Below are 14,736 nucleotides of genomic sequence, written 5' to 3'. Positions count from 1 at the left end.
GATATTGTTGTGGTCTTCAGTCCTGAGACTGGTTTGATGCAGCTCTCCATGCTACTCTATCCTGTGCAAGCTTCTTCATCTCCCAGTACCTACTGCAACCTACATCCTTCTGAATCTGCTTAGTGTATTGATCTCTTGGTCTCCCTCTACGATTTTTACCCTCCACGCTGCCCTCCAATGCTAAATTTGTGATCCCTCGATGCCTCAGAACATGTCCTACCAACAGATCCCTTCTTCTAGTCAAGTTGTGCCACAAACTTCTCTTCTCCCCAATCCTATTCAATACCTCCTCATTAGTTACGTGATCTACCCACCTTATCTTCAGCATTCTTCTGTAGCACCACATTTCGAAGTAGCAAGATAATATTTACAAAAACAATATTTCGCAGCACAGCACTAGAATATTGGAATAATACTGGAGCTCTGCAATTTGCGGAATATATCTTGTGTTTTGTAGCCGCTTTTAAACGCTCACTTACGTTTCTAGCGATTCTTGCGGTGCCTTGAGACCCAATAAGAACCCATTCTTTCCTTAACTTCGTTTTCAGATCTCCTTTTGAATTGACGGTAGTTCTCCTGACCTAAGTTCTTCCTATACTTTCTACAGGATTAAGGCCTGAACAAACTTTGGAACACTGGAAAAGAAGCCATTCTTTTATTATGTTTTTTGAATGATTTCTTTATTACGTGAAACTTGTGTTTCAGGTCACGGAAAAATATAAATCTAGATTTAATTCCTACTTTTCTCCACACCCGTCAAGGTTTACTTCACTTCGCCCGCAAATGCCGGGATGGTTCCTTTGAAAGGGCACGGCCGATTTCCTTCCCCATCCTTCCCTCACCCGAGCTTGCGCTCCGTCGCTAATGACCTCGTTGTCGACGGGACGTTAAACACTAATATCCTCCCCCCCCCCCCGCCCCTTGCGAAGTGAACCTTTTTGCCTCGGTTCACGTTATTCAGCCGTGCGGAATTAGTCGAGCGGTCTAGGGCGCTGCAGTCATGAACTATTCGGCTGGTCCCGGCGGAGGTTCGAATCCTCCCTCGGGCATGGGTGTGTGTGTTTGTCCTTATTATAATTTAGGTTAAGTAGTGTGTAACCTTAGGGCCTGATGACCTTAGCAGTTAAGTCCCATAAGATTTCACACACACACACACACACACACACACTTACACACACACACACACACACACACACACACAAACGTTATTCAAACTGCGCAGTTTCCATGCCACTATTACATTGTATCCCTCTCCTCCGACAATAATTCGGATAGCTGATTGACTTATTTCCTCACTACGTTGTTGAAGGGTCTCAATTGCAATTTTAGTGCACTAAAACGTAAGATCGCGCTGACTGCGACACATCGCACAATATCTTGAAGCTAATGGATTAATTTTGGGTGGGCTTATATTTTTATACATGCTTCGATTTTTCTTTAAATTACTGATCACTTTTAGGTTGTTTAACCAATCTTCTCTCTGTGATAATTGTGCAGATAGATCGTAGCCTATGACATGTCACTGATTTGCGAAGACTATTTTTTATTCTTTTAAGGACGCTCATACTTCTTACGTAAGAAAATGTAGTGACAACAACTGTAAGAATCAATTTGATAAAGTTTGCTACTACCTTACAAATATTTTGAAGAAGGTCTATGGTAAGTATTCGCTTTTGGCAACGTAAATGTGTACTAACTCACTTTCCAATCGTTCTATGTTGAAGAATGTGTGAGTTGTGAGAAGCCCGCTCAATTTCATTGTTGGGAATTTGATTTATGAAGTGAGTCTTGTGGAGCAACTCCATTAACGGAATATTCTGAAACTCTACAAAACGCATTTCCGTCTGCAGTTTCATATTATCTAAAATCTCATAAGATTTTGTGTAGAAGTGCATAGAGATGATCAACAGATACAACAGTTTCTTTATAAAGACAAAGCAGGATAAGGAATTGAGTTTTATTAAGAATGCTACTGAAGCCAGAAGCACTGTTGAACGACTCTGCATTCCAATCTTCATCATTTGTGGTGAATTGTGGAAAATGTCAATATTTAAGATATATTGTCTGAACATATCGCTAACTGAAATTCCAGCATGCAGTGCATGATGGACGCAATGTGAATCCTTTATTTTCTAAGAGTTTAATTCTCCTTAAGCTCTTGCTAAACAATGAATAGAATGTTACAAGATTGTAGATGGAAAGCTTAGCGGTTTTGATATTTTTAGAACAACGTCACAGCACTAGATTAAGTCCATGAGCGTAACAGTACAAAAATTTTGTTCACAGCCGTTTTGTTCAGCAACATTTTGGACACTTCCACGTTTATCTGCCGATACTGAGGCTTCATCATACGTTTGGCTCAATATTTTGTCAGTAATTCGCAAAATATCAAGTGCATTGAGTACAATTACTGATAAACTCTGGGCAGTTTTGTCACTGGAAACACTGTGAAAGCCAATAAATCTAACTATGGGACCGCCTTGTGTACAAAACCTGAGGACAATACTCATCAGTGACTAACAAGGAACATCAAACTTTCCATCTTATGGCACTCCGACGAAATCATACGACTCTAACTCTTCTTTAACTCGATCTTGATTTAAATCGGTAACCGATTCAACTAATTCATTTTTAATTGTGCTTGATTTTCCTTTGAACCCAGAAGTGCTCGGCAAGTGATCACAATTAAAGTGTTCGTCTCTATATAAAGGGTCTAGTAATTCAACGTAATTGCCTTTGTTACCGGAACTTTCATCTTTAAAGTGTCCTTTGAACGCAAGCCCTTGCTTGCCCAAGAAACAGACATCAATAAATTTCTTAATTACTAATCCAATTTATTGCGCAATTGCATTATGTTTTGTGGCTAGAAGTTTGTCTTCATCCTAGATTGACTGTTCAGTTAGTCCATGGCCCAACAACTGATAACTCTTTTGATTCTGAAGGTGCCGTCTTGAATTCTGGTGTTCCTGGGCTTTTCTTTTTTTCTCCTTTCAAACTTTGGTCGTACACACCCCGAAAGTGCCTGACGCCCATTCTTCTTCAGTCCCACGCTCACCAAATAAAATACATGTGTAACAATACGGTTTACTTGTTACAGAACAACACGTAAGCCAAGAAATTTTTTATACAAGAAAACTGAAATGTTCTGTTATAGTCCCAACAACTGTTTTAAGGACTGATTGATTGTCTTTATGAATGCTCTGTTTCGTAAGTCTAGCCTGAAAATGGTTTCTTATCTAATTCGCGAAATAAAAATTGCGTATCTAATTTGCGAAATAAAGACTCAAGTGAATAAAGACTCATGTGTTCGCTCTGCACAAGCTGAAATGTAATCAGTTAACCATCTGCGCTAACAAATGATGCTACTAAAAACGTTTTGTTAAACTAGGACTGAAAAGAGCACGAAATATCACACAACTTAAGCCTCACCGCCACTCTCCTATGACACACGTGATCTCCAGCAGCCCTGACGGCTGCCGCGTGGATACAAAAGGCTATTTCTAGAAGCCTCCAGTGAAGCGTTTAAATGGACAGCATTCGTAATCCACTGAACTCTCGACCCACGATTGGATAGAAAGAAACTGTATTAACGTGCAAAACAAGCTTACACAATTTTCAACACATTATTGTATTCCAAAATTAAACTTTTTTTGTGTTGGGGACATCGTTGCAATATTGTTTTTGAGCAAAAAATTCATCAAAAACTGCAAGCAGGTGAATCACCATGGCGCAGAAGCTATGGCTCATTTCGCCACAAATCCGGCTATTTCTTTTCGGACTGCTTCAAGTAAATGCTGTTCAAAATGGAAAGTGACAGTCCTTATTGATCGTTAGGCATTGCGACAAGGAATCATGGCGCACCACGTCATTAAAATCGAAGACTGCAATGAGCACTGTGACCGTACATGTCAAGCTTGGCGATACAGAATCTTGGCGTTACAGACTGCTACTATTGAGACGATTGAGCACTGGTTTCGACGTAGGATCACGCTTAATCATCCGTTATGACACATTTCAGTAGTTCTGCGTCATTGTTCATTTCACCATTGACTTTCATTGTTGCTGTTTTTGTGCGAAATTTAACAGTTAAGGAACAGTTTAGCTGTCACATGCCTCATACTGAAAATATCTCTAATACTGTCACAGCATGGTTGAACTGATATGCCAATATCGTCAGCCTCGCCTCTGATCGTTCATAACCATTTTTCTCGCTTTTTTCACGATGTCATAGGTTGATGGCGTGCTGGTACGTCCAGAGCGCCCGTCATCTTCAGCGTCTTCATGACCTTCCTCAAAACGCGGACACCACCCGTTAACCTGTTTTGGTCTTAGCAGACTCATCAAAAGCAATATCTGACAATACAAGAACTTCGCTGCACTTTTTATCGTTCATATAATGAAATGTAATACAAATTCTATTATTCCTCTGCACGCAAAAGTTATAACCACCGCTATTACAAAAACACATGTAAAATTTAGGACAACTGACCAGAGACTACGTACTCGGTATAAGTATAACCGCACATACGCTTTTCTGACATGTTTACCAACACAATAACGCAAATTTGCACGAATCACTGGAAAACAGCCCCCGAAACTAATATGTTCTTACTACTTGACTACAAGTACGTCGATCTGCAAATTTCATAGTTAACTGTAACAGAATAATATAACATGGAACCTAAGTCTAGAAAATGAGTCCAGGTGGAACCTGCAAACCACAGGACGTTAAGCAGGCGATACAGAAAAGTAAAGCCCGATTCCTTCCCCGCCCCCCTTCCCGCCACCCTCAGAAGAAAGAAAACTGACACAAAGACATTTACAAACTATGATCGTATCCCAGTGCCCCAGAGCTGGACTCTGGATCCGTTCCTGCGACTCCATTCCAATGTAATCAACGACATATCCTTAGAAGACATTAGGTAAACAGACCTGTCATCAATCAGTGAACCAATGAGTGCAGACTGGTCGTGATTTACGCTCGCAGTTTATCCAGTGTGGCCCTTAATACGGAGCCTTATGTAGGAAACACCTTAGGAAATTTTTATATTCCGGTGCAGTAATGCGTTACGGCAGAAAGATCCATTCTTTTACAAGTCCAGAAATTGACGAAGTGAACCAGCATTTGCGAGCGTGTTCAGTGTATTTTGGCCACTCCTGTGCTCGGTGAACTTCCGACTGTGTCTGCGATTTGGTCACCGATTATTGTCCAGGAATTATGAACGAGTTGACGTAGCAGTCCGTTTTTACCGACCGAGGTTCAGAACTCTAGACACTGAATCTTTGCCTCTTGCGGAATACACTTGGAAGATTTTATTTCCTCCCTGTTATTAAATAAATTCATTTACCAATTTTGCTGCTCACGAGAATAAGACCTGCCATAGTCGACACTTCACTGATGAACTGTTCCTGACCTATTTATACATCAGTTTACAAATCCAAAAACTGCGACGTAATATATAACAAAGTGCCTGGGCCAGAAAACGGAACACTAGCGGGGGCGCATGACTAAGTTAAAGCACCGATCTACCTTATTACGCTGTGTACTCGAAGACCAGCTGTACAAGCTCGACTTGTTAACCTTACCTGCCAGTTGTTCACGCGCTGCGCTCCCAAACGGGATACCTGACTAAACATTACATTTACAAACCTCCGTGGAGGTTTGGTACGTTGTTGAGGCCATGTGTCCTCCAGTTTGGATGGTGTACATAGTTACAAAAACTATGCAGAGGTGCAACTGATAATCAGCAGAATTCATCTAAAACTAATTCCGATTGTCGAGACACTTCCACCTTCACCGAAACAGCTAGTATTGCATAAAAGTACAATAAACAGTTGCTGCTCCGCCGCATGGGACTCAGGAAAAGAAACTCCAGAATAGTTCTCCTTCTGCTGACACGATATTCTCCAAGACAGAGAATAGTCTAAATGCAAAGTTGCAAGCAGAGGGTCGTGAGCAGGCGCGGCTCGTAATTAAAGGCTCTGAGGCGGAGCCGCCCCAAAATATAAGTTAAAGTAAATTTCGCAAGAACGTATTACATAATTTAAATTATCAGGACGAATTTCGCATATTTCCCATTCCGGTTAAAATAACGGCGGTCAACGTTTTTGGAACTGTTTGTATCGATAGATGTTTTCCGAACGGTTAGTAGTGTTTAGGCTGCGCCTTGGAACGTCCGTAAGCTGCATGTAGTAGCGGTTTGGGGCGTAGCTTCTACATAGTACTGCTCTTTATGGGCGACCCGAAGGCTCAGAGCTTGCAGCCTAAGGGTGTCATACCAACCACCACACATTTTTCAGGTTCCACTATCTATGCAATAAAGGAATGTAGAGTGGCCGAAACTTCGCTATCCAATCTCTGTCTCTGCACATCTCTACTACGCTTCGATGCGTCATTAATCGACGTTTAGTATTATTGTTTTGATAATGTTTTACATAGTTGTTTTGTTTCAGCCATTGGCTATTTTATCCACATGTAGAATAAGTTTGCAAATATCCCGCCAGAGTGCACTACACTACAGTGACATACCAGTACTGCCATCTAGCGAGAGTTTTCTAAGTGGTTACAGGACAAAGCGCGCGATATTTGTCCCATTACTTTACTTTCCTTGCTTGCTGATGCTGACTGCTTTTGTTGATACCGTGTAATATTAGCAAGTTTCTTTTTCGGAGTGTATTCTGCAAGATTTTAGTGAGTTTACTTGCTGGTGAATATCTGCGACATACCGCGAGTGTGAAACAAGCGCAATATGAATTCAGTGTGCAATTTAATAGGTAAAAACTTGGAACACGGCCATAGAATGAAAGTGAAAGAACTTTGTGCATCCAGACCCGCATTAAAGATCTCTCCGAAACGCGTCTTTCCATATGATTTGCTGCAAAGTGTCAGAAAATGTAATGAAGACGTATAAAAACACTTACCAAAGATTTTAACTCGAAATTAGCTTCTAATGATATTTAATACCTGATTATAGAAGATACAGTACGTAAAATTATGGGTAGAGAGTGATCTGCCCACCCCGTCCACCTGAATTCTTAGTTGTTTATGTCAGACTAATATGTAGCATAACCCGAGGTCTATGTTGGCTCCGACCGATAAATGGCGCAGCTTTCCCGAGTATAGAAACCACGAGCCGCACCTGGTCGTGAGTGATGATATATTAACAACACTGAGAAAATATAAAACCAGATATTCAACATCAACTTACCAACATTAGGTTGAATGATGCATTATGTGACACAAGTTTTGTTCAATACACTACCTTCATCTAAAGCTGTATATAATGTAAATATCAAAACATACTTTAACGACACCAACTAAAAGCACTGCTTATATGAGTGTACGTATTCAGATTTTGTCGGCATACAACGAACAAATAGAAAGCTTATTTCGCAGCTGAGGTGGATCTCCTATTTGACTCAGGTCCTGACTCAGCTTTCCTTTTACACAATGGTTTGTCACCCCTATTTATGACATTTTGGACTACTGTGACATCAGACAAGCAACATAAATAATATTTTTCATTTTGACAATATAGTGCACTCCATCAGTTTTTCCTGTGTAGACTCTTTCAGAATGCTACTTGAAATTATATTTTCCTTTCATGCCAACTCATAAAAAACGTAATTTGTGAATGGACTATGTTTCCTTTCTCAGGCTTCAAGGCCTGGCATGGATCCTCCTGCTTGATACTAAGGTGTGTCTACTCCACAAACTGCGTCAACTATTAGTTCTTGTCCTTCGTATTCCTAAGCCAGGTTTCCAAAAACTTTTCCGTCGCCGCGCTCCGAGCCCCCGCCATTGTGACTTGTCATTGCCGGGTACTCTACCGACACAAAGTGCGACAGTAGATCCCTTCCTCCTTCACACGCTACAGCAAATTCTGAATCCAGCGTTTAACCAAATGTGGAATATCGCACGATCCTTGTCAGATCACAATGTGGTTTGGACCAACAGATCTTATATAACAGACCGAATACATACTAATTATGTTCTAACCTTCTTTCTTATATTAATCAACTATCATGATTCCAGAAGCTAAGAACTCTGAGATGAACCCTGAAATGATCGAAGTCAGTGAAATTACCTACCACCGCCACGTCTTACACTGTACTCTTTAAAAGAGCCACGCATGCTTCTCGACCTTCCAGAAATATTTCTGAGGAGATTATAAAAGGAATAAAAAAAACGCGTGGATTGACGTCTGTGAAAACATACGAGATGTAAGAGGAGCTGGAAACGACAGGAAGGCAAGAGCTATCTCAGTAGCCGTAAGGAGAAAGAAATTACTAACCAGAGCTCTTTGGCTTGTGAGTTTATTCTCTTGAGTCGAAAAATGTAGGAGACAGATACCGTTAGACAGATCGTTGACAAATCTTTAATATTAAGAAAAGCGGAATACAGATGCAGGAAAACCACACCTCTCGTTAGAGGAATCACATTTGAGAGAAGTCGTCAGTATACGAAAACATGGTAAAACTTACTAGCGTTAGGAAAAAAGTGGAGAGTTTTTGCTAATACTTTTTCAGTAATTTAGATATATTGGAGAACGTTGCTAATATATTATAGTTTAAACTGTAGATCTCTTGAGGGTAGATGAGAAGATGGTTCAGTGCTCTCTGAAAATTTTACGGGATGAAAGAGGCACTAGTTGATGAATTCCATTCGCAGAATTTAGAAACATGTAGACAGTGGAAAATTAGAGCTTTCTGTGAATTCAGAAAAGTGTAGGAAAGACATATTGGTTGACCTGATGTCTTTCTGAATGTTTTAAATGAAATAATCTTAGTAGATATACTCATTATGCCTGACCTTGAGATATATTCGGATGACTCAGTTACTACAATATCACACAATAAACGCTATATTATGTAACGAAATCATTATCAGGCAAAGTGAGTTATGTAGGATCCCTCTCCAATTCATAATACATCTGCAATGTAATTGCGCACTTATTTAGACGTTCCAGTGGTTGAAAAACACTCTCTGTACCGCATCCTACACAATTTTGGTTGTGCTGTATGAATTTATTTCGGTGTATCTATAAAGTTTAAGTTGCATCAATCCAGTGCAGGTGTGGGTATGCTACTATGCTTTACTACTACTTTGGATTTCGATGCACGTCTAGCAATGGCCAATCCACTCTTGATGACGTGTATTAGTACCTACTTCATATCAGTTGAAGATCATTCCATTGGTCTTACACCAGAATATTTTCGAAGAAAGTGTATCTATGTGTTATTAAGATTACTTCAACGTCTGTCGTTATGTGAGGAAGAGTGAGTAACTAGTCATCAAACTGGATCTTGTATTTCCAACATAAAAATGTAATACAAAACATCAGTAGACAATACAGTATTTGTGTAGTAACTATACCAGCATTTAACTTATGAATTTCGCAGTTCTTAGACGTCTTGTAGAAATTTTACGACACACTGTAGTCAGAAGGTCGTCCTCCTTCGCCAACCGAACGCTGTTTCACATGGGAATGTTCTCGTGCCAGAAGTCCATCCGCTCCTTATCCTTGTTCTGCTCCAGACTGTACTCTTCAGTGATGTGCAAGAAGTTTGGCGACGACACGCTGAATGGCTCCCACCTCACACTGTCATTGCCAGCATTTGGATCCCTGCAATACATGATTGATGGTTTCCATGATGAATCATTGGTTCACAAAGTCACGTCTTTGTCAGGTTAATTATATTAAAAGTATAGCACAGAAAAAACATCAAATATTGTAAAACTATAATTATCAGGTGAATTATTTGCACCGCAGATCACGTTCATCCTCTTTTAGGGCAGTGGCCCGCTCGCTCCGTGACCTCCATAAAATACTACGAGAGAAGTTCAATAAAGAATGATCATAATTTTTTTGAAACATACATACCTTTACCCAACCTCATAACGTTGGGTGTTCTACTAAAATTAGTCTCATACGAATTTAAAGTACTAGTCCCAGGGTTTCAGACAGCGTGCACAGGCATATTACAATTTTTTTTTTTTTTTTGTAAGATCCTTCAGAATCGCCTTCTTAAGAAGGAAACTGCCAGATACGAAGATATTTCTTCAGGTTAAGGAATATAAAAGAGTCACCAGCGGCGATATCCAGACTATGGAGATGGTAAAGGATGCACTTACGTTGTTTTTTGTAGGACCTTCGTTAACAACATCAACAATATGCGGCTCTGCAATCTCGCAAACCTGCTGCTGCGGTAGGCGAACGCTGCAGTTAGCCCGCCTCTCACAGTCGAGAACCAAGCATACCAACAATGAAACTAGTACAGCGTGTTTATTATACATTAAGCTAACCGTATATCATAAGATTAAATTCCTCCGCAGGAGATTATGACCACAAAAATTGATAATTTTATATTGAAGAGCCCTCTCATATGTGACGTAGAGATGTTATGGCTCGTGATCGTATCAGCCAATTTTGTAACATGTGTGTCTATGAATGAACACCAGAATTTTTGTCTTACCATGCTCATCATTTGTAACGTTGTGGGGATCTGACAGACAATGTGATCTGACAAATGTGTCGCATAAACCAAGAATAATATATTTTTGTGTAGGAGGCGAGACACTGATTTAGCACCCTTTGTAATGTGTTAGCCAGTTCATATGCTACCATGCAGTTCCTTATTAGGTATAGCGATACATAAAAATTCAGTGATTAATGACGAGGTGTTTGTTATTTTAGATTTTGGGTACGAGCGTATGCGTGAAATTATTGTTCCTGTTAAATCACTATGCTGTAGCTTTCTGAATGCATTACATCACCTTATGCAAATTAGTGGTGCAAGTGCTCAACAGTTTAGAAGTCACTTACTTTTGGCAGCTAAATAAGCAGATTCAATAAGCCTGAAGTGTGTAGTCACTGAACGTTCATTGTCTTATAGGATGTCAGAGTCTGCAGCGGTAATCACAACGTTCGTCAGCAAGTGCACTTTTTTCAACAAATAATTTCTCAGGTATCCATAATGGAAACGAGCCAAGTTGTGGTTCTTGAAATTTTCCAGGCACAAAGAGTATTGTGAATCTTCAGGTTTTCGCGGCGCAAAGACTGCTCCATTAAGTTTCGTGAATGCAGCCGCATGAATTCTGCTTCTTCTTCTAATATTTCGGCTCTATACCTTTCAGCCATCTTCAGAGAGAGCCGTACGACTGACGCTCCAGCGCTCGCTCCATTCTTTTAAACTTGCGGACCGCTCCACTGCGCATGCGGCCACAGATAAACAAGGCGCCAGTGATGTTGATCGGCGGCAAAGACGTACAGTATGCATGAGTTACGTCTGTGGCTGCCCATTCGATACATGCTGGTAGGTCGATGTATTACTGGGAGCTGAACTGCAGCGACGTCTTTGTAAGTTCAATATTGAAAGTGCCGGATTCCATGATTTATCCAATGTGAAACCGCTGTCTCTATTCATTAAATTCTTCGTCAAGCGGATTTCAATGGCCTCTTTTACTACGGAGTTCCAGAAAGATGAAACAGAAGTCAGAATTTCGACGTTTTCATATACCATAGAGTGACCAGAATCAATACAATGCTCTGCCACAGAAGATTTACAGGGTTGTAAGAGCCGAGTGTACCTGCGATGTTCCGTACACCTCTGTTGCACTGTACGATTCGTTTGTCCGATATATGAAAGGCCACATTCACATGGTATCTTGTAAACTCCCGGCTTACGAAGTAGTAAGTCATCTTTAACGGAACCCAGGAGTGCAGCCGTCTTCGCCGGTGGACGAAAAATCACTTTTACTTTATGTTTAGTGAGGATCCGTCCTATTTTGGATGAAAGGCTTCCCACATACGGCATGAAAGCCTGGATTTAAATGTTTCCTCGTCATCTTCTGCATTCCTTATGGACACCTTAGGTTTTATTTGTAGTGCCTTCCGTATCTGTTGTGGAGAATACCCGTTGTCCTCAAAAATTCTCTTCAGATATAAAAGTTCGTCTTTTAAACTACTTTCATCAGATATGACGTGTGCTCGGTGTACCAAAGTTCTTAGAACACTACTCGTCTGCGAAGGATGGTGACAGCTATTTGCATGTAAATATAGGTCCGTATGGATCGGTTTCCGATATACTGCATGACCCAAATTGCCATCTTTTTTGCGCCGCACCAAGACATCCAAAAATGGAAGACATCCTTCCTTTTCCACTTCCATTGTAAACTGAATTGGTCCATGGATGGAATTCAGATGGTTTAAGAAGTCCTGCAATATGTCCTCGCCATGGGGCCACACTACAAAGGTATCATCAAAGGTGAAACGTCCCCTTAGAGGAATTTATACATATGAAACGTCCACTTATAACAATTGTACATGACTGTGCTTAACCTGGCACACAATAATTTTAGCGCAACGCAATCTGACTATCAAAAATCCCTGCAAAAGAATGGCCCTGACAAACATTAAACTATACCTTTCACAAATCACTTACCTCACAAAAATCTTCGCTGCTCGAACTACTGCAATACAGCGAGTGCCACTACTGCCAGCTAAATAAAAGATTCAAACTACTGAAGGCACTAACTACTGATAGGGATAGTTAGCAAATGAAAGATATTAATAGAGAACAAACACTGTATTTACCTTAATAGTCATCAATAGTCAGAATATATACAGCAGCTCATGACATCAATTTTTACAAATTTCAAACTCCGCCATCTCTGTCCTCACATCCACCACTGCTGGCGGCTCCCCTCCAACTGCCCAGCGCTACGCGCTGTTCGCATCCAGCTATAGCAGTTCATGACAACAATGGCAGACAACAATGCAAACTAGCCACATACTGCACACAGCACAGCCAGTGATTTTCATACAGAGTGCTATGTAACGTTGCCAATAAAAAACATAAACAGCCTACTTACATAGCCCCCATGCTCCCCACAAAAAATTTTACAAATTTTTTTGGGCAGTGGCCAATACAGATTTGAAAAAATTTTTCATAATTACAATAACAAAGATATCAAATGCACACACTTATTTATACAATGTTGGTCAAAAGCTAAAATTTTCTCACAGTCAATAAAGACAGTCCTGATCATTCACCACAGCAAAACTGCCGTTTCTTTTATCAAAGTCTGAGCAATAAAAGGCAATGCACACGGAAGTAGTGGATGTCCATTATGTAAGTAGGCTGTTTATGTTTTTTATTGGCAACGTTACATAGCACTCTGTATGAAAATCACTGGCTGTGCTGTGTGCAGTATGTGGCTAGTTTGCATTGTTGTCTGCCATTGTTGTCATGAACTGCTATAGCTGGATGCGAACAGCGCGTAGCGCTGGGCAGTTGGAGGGGAGCCGCCAGCAGTGGTGGATGTGAGGACAGAGATGGCGGAGTTTGAAATTTGTAAAAATTGATGTCATGAGCTGCTGTATATATTCTGACTATTGATGACTATTAAGGTAAATACAGTGTTTGTTCTCTATTAATATCTTTCATTTGCTAACTATCCCTATCAGTAGTTAGTGCCTTCAGTAGTTTGAATCTTTTATTTAGCTGGCAGTAGTGGCACTCGCTGTATTGCAGTAGTTCGAGCAGCGAAGATTTTTGTGAGGTAAGTGATTTGTGAAAGGTATAGTTTAATGTTTGTCAGGGCCATTCTTTTTCATATCACTTCGCATTGCATTCTTTACCTATTCTCCATAGTCAGTTTCTTATATAGTCTACCCCCTCTTAAGCTAACTTAAATCTACTGAGCTCAGATATATATACCAAGGGACGAGGCAATGCAGCATGACAACAAATCAACACAAACAGAAATGACAAAAAATGCAAATTGGCAAAGCTAGCAGCATAAATTAGCAAAGCAAGTGCAATATTACAACTAATATAAGGCACTGTGCAGGAAACAAGAACAACTAGCTTAGAAGAGTAACACAAAGTCAAATTCAGTAACACTATGCCTGACAAACAGCAGCAACTTATACCTAGACATGACATAGCTCAAGCAGAAAAAATATTACAGTAAAAACAACAATGCAGACAAGGGAAATGCATATTCACATCTTAATGTCTATGTAATTAAAGTGGTGCACCATAACAACTGATTGTAAAAAAATATTACCATGTACCTGAAAAGAAAATTAAGTGTTACTGTTACTAGTTACTTCTTATTGTTCTTTCCTTTCCAAGTGCTCCTTTTTTAAAGAATGTGGATTACAAAATTATCATTTAATAGATCTGTTGACAGAAAGAGTTCACATTAGCAAATGCATCTCATTTTATAAAAGCAATGCTGCAACACAGCTGGAAACCAGATATCAAATGAAATAAGCAATTACACAAACCAAAGCATAAAAATATCATTCAGTAGTCATGTGACATTTCATTTCATAAGTTAATGGCTCTCAACTCTCGTAGAAAGACACTTGTCATAATCAGGTGTGCAGATGTAAAAATATTTCTTGTCATTTTGTTAGGCATTTCAGTAAATATCATACATTTTTAAGTAACGAGGGTGTTGCATTAGCGATAAAAGGCACATCCTAATGGCTTATTCTCCAGGTGTTTGACACAGCTGTGTGCCCACAACGCATTACAAAAATCATATGTTTTCAAGTAACGAGCGTGTCGCATTAGCGATGCCCTCTACAAAGGATTGTCAATAGCATGGTTAACCCCTTTTTTGTTTTTCTACCTGTGCTTCCGGAAAGGCCCTCACTCTAATGGCTTGTTCTCCAGGTGTCTGACACAGCTGTGTGCCGACGACGCACGTGCAGGTGGTCA

The 14,736-nt window shown here is 40.1% G+C and overlaps 1 protein-coding gene across 1 annotated transcript in view; it reads right to left on the bottom strand.

Annotated features, from left to right (window-relative positions):
• Positions 1-9,351: 9,351 nt before the first annotated feature.
• LOC126094925 (venom carboxylesterase-6-like) overlaps positions 9,352-14,736 on the bottom strand; it is a 95,515-nt gene continuing 90,130 nt past the window's right edge. Inside the window, exon 10 of the mRNA XM_049909571.1 lies at positions 9,352-9,626. Coding sequence (XP_049765528.1) covers positions 9,479-9,626 — 148 coding nt within the window. The 3' untranslated portion in view covers positions 9,352-9,478. The remainder of the gene's footprint in view (positions 9,627-14,736) is intronic.

This window comes from Schistocerca cancellata, chromosome 8 (assembly GCF_023864275.1).
Source record: "Schistocerca cancellata isolate TAMUIC-IGC-003103 chromosome 8, iqSchCanc2.1, whole genome shotgun sequence".
NCBI classification, from domain to species: domain Eukaryota; kingdom Metazoa; phylum Arthropoda; class Insecta; order Orthoptera; family Acrididae; genus Schistocerca; species Schistocerca cancellata.
The sequence above is the reverse complement of the archived record's forward strand: the minus strand, read 5'-3'. Positions and strand labels throughout refer to the sequence as shown.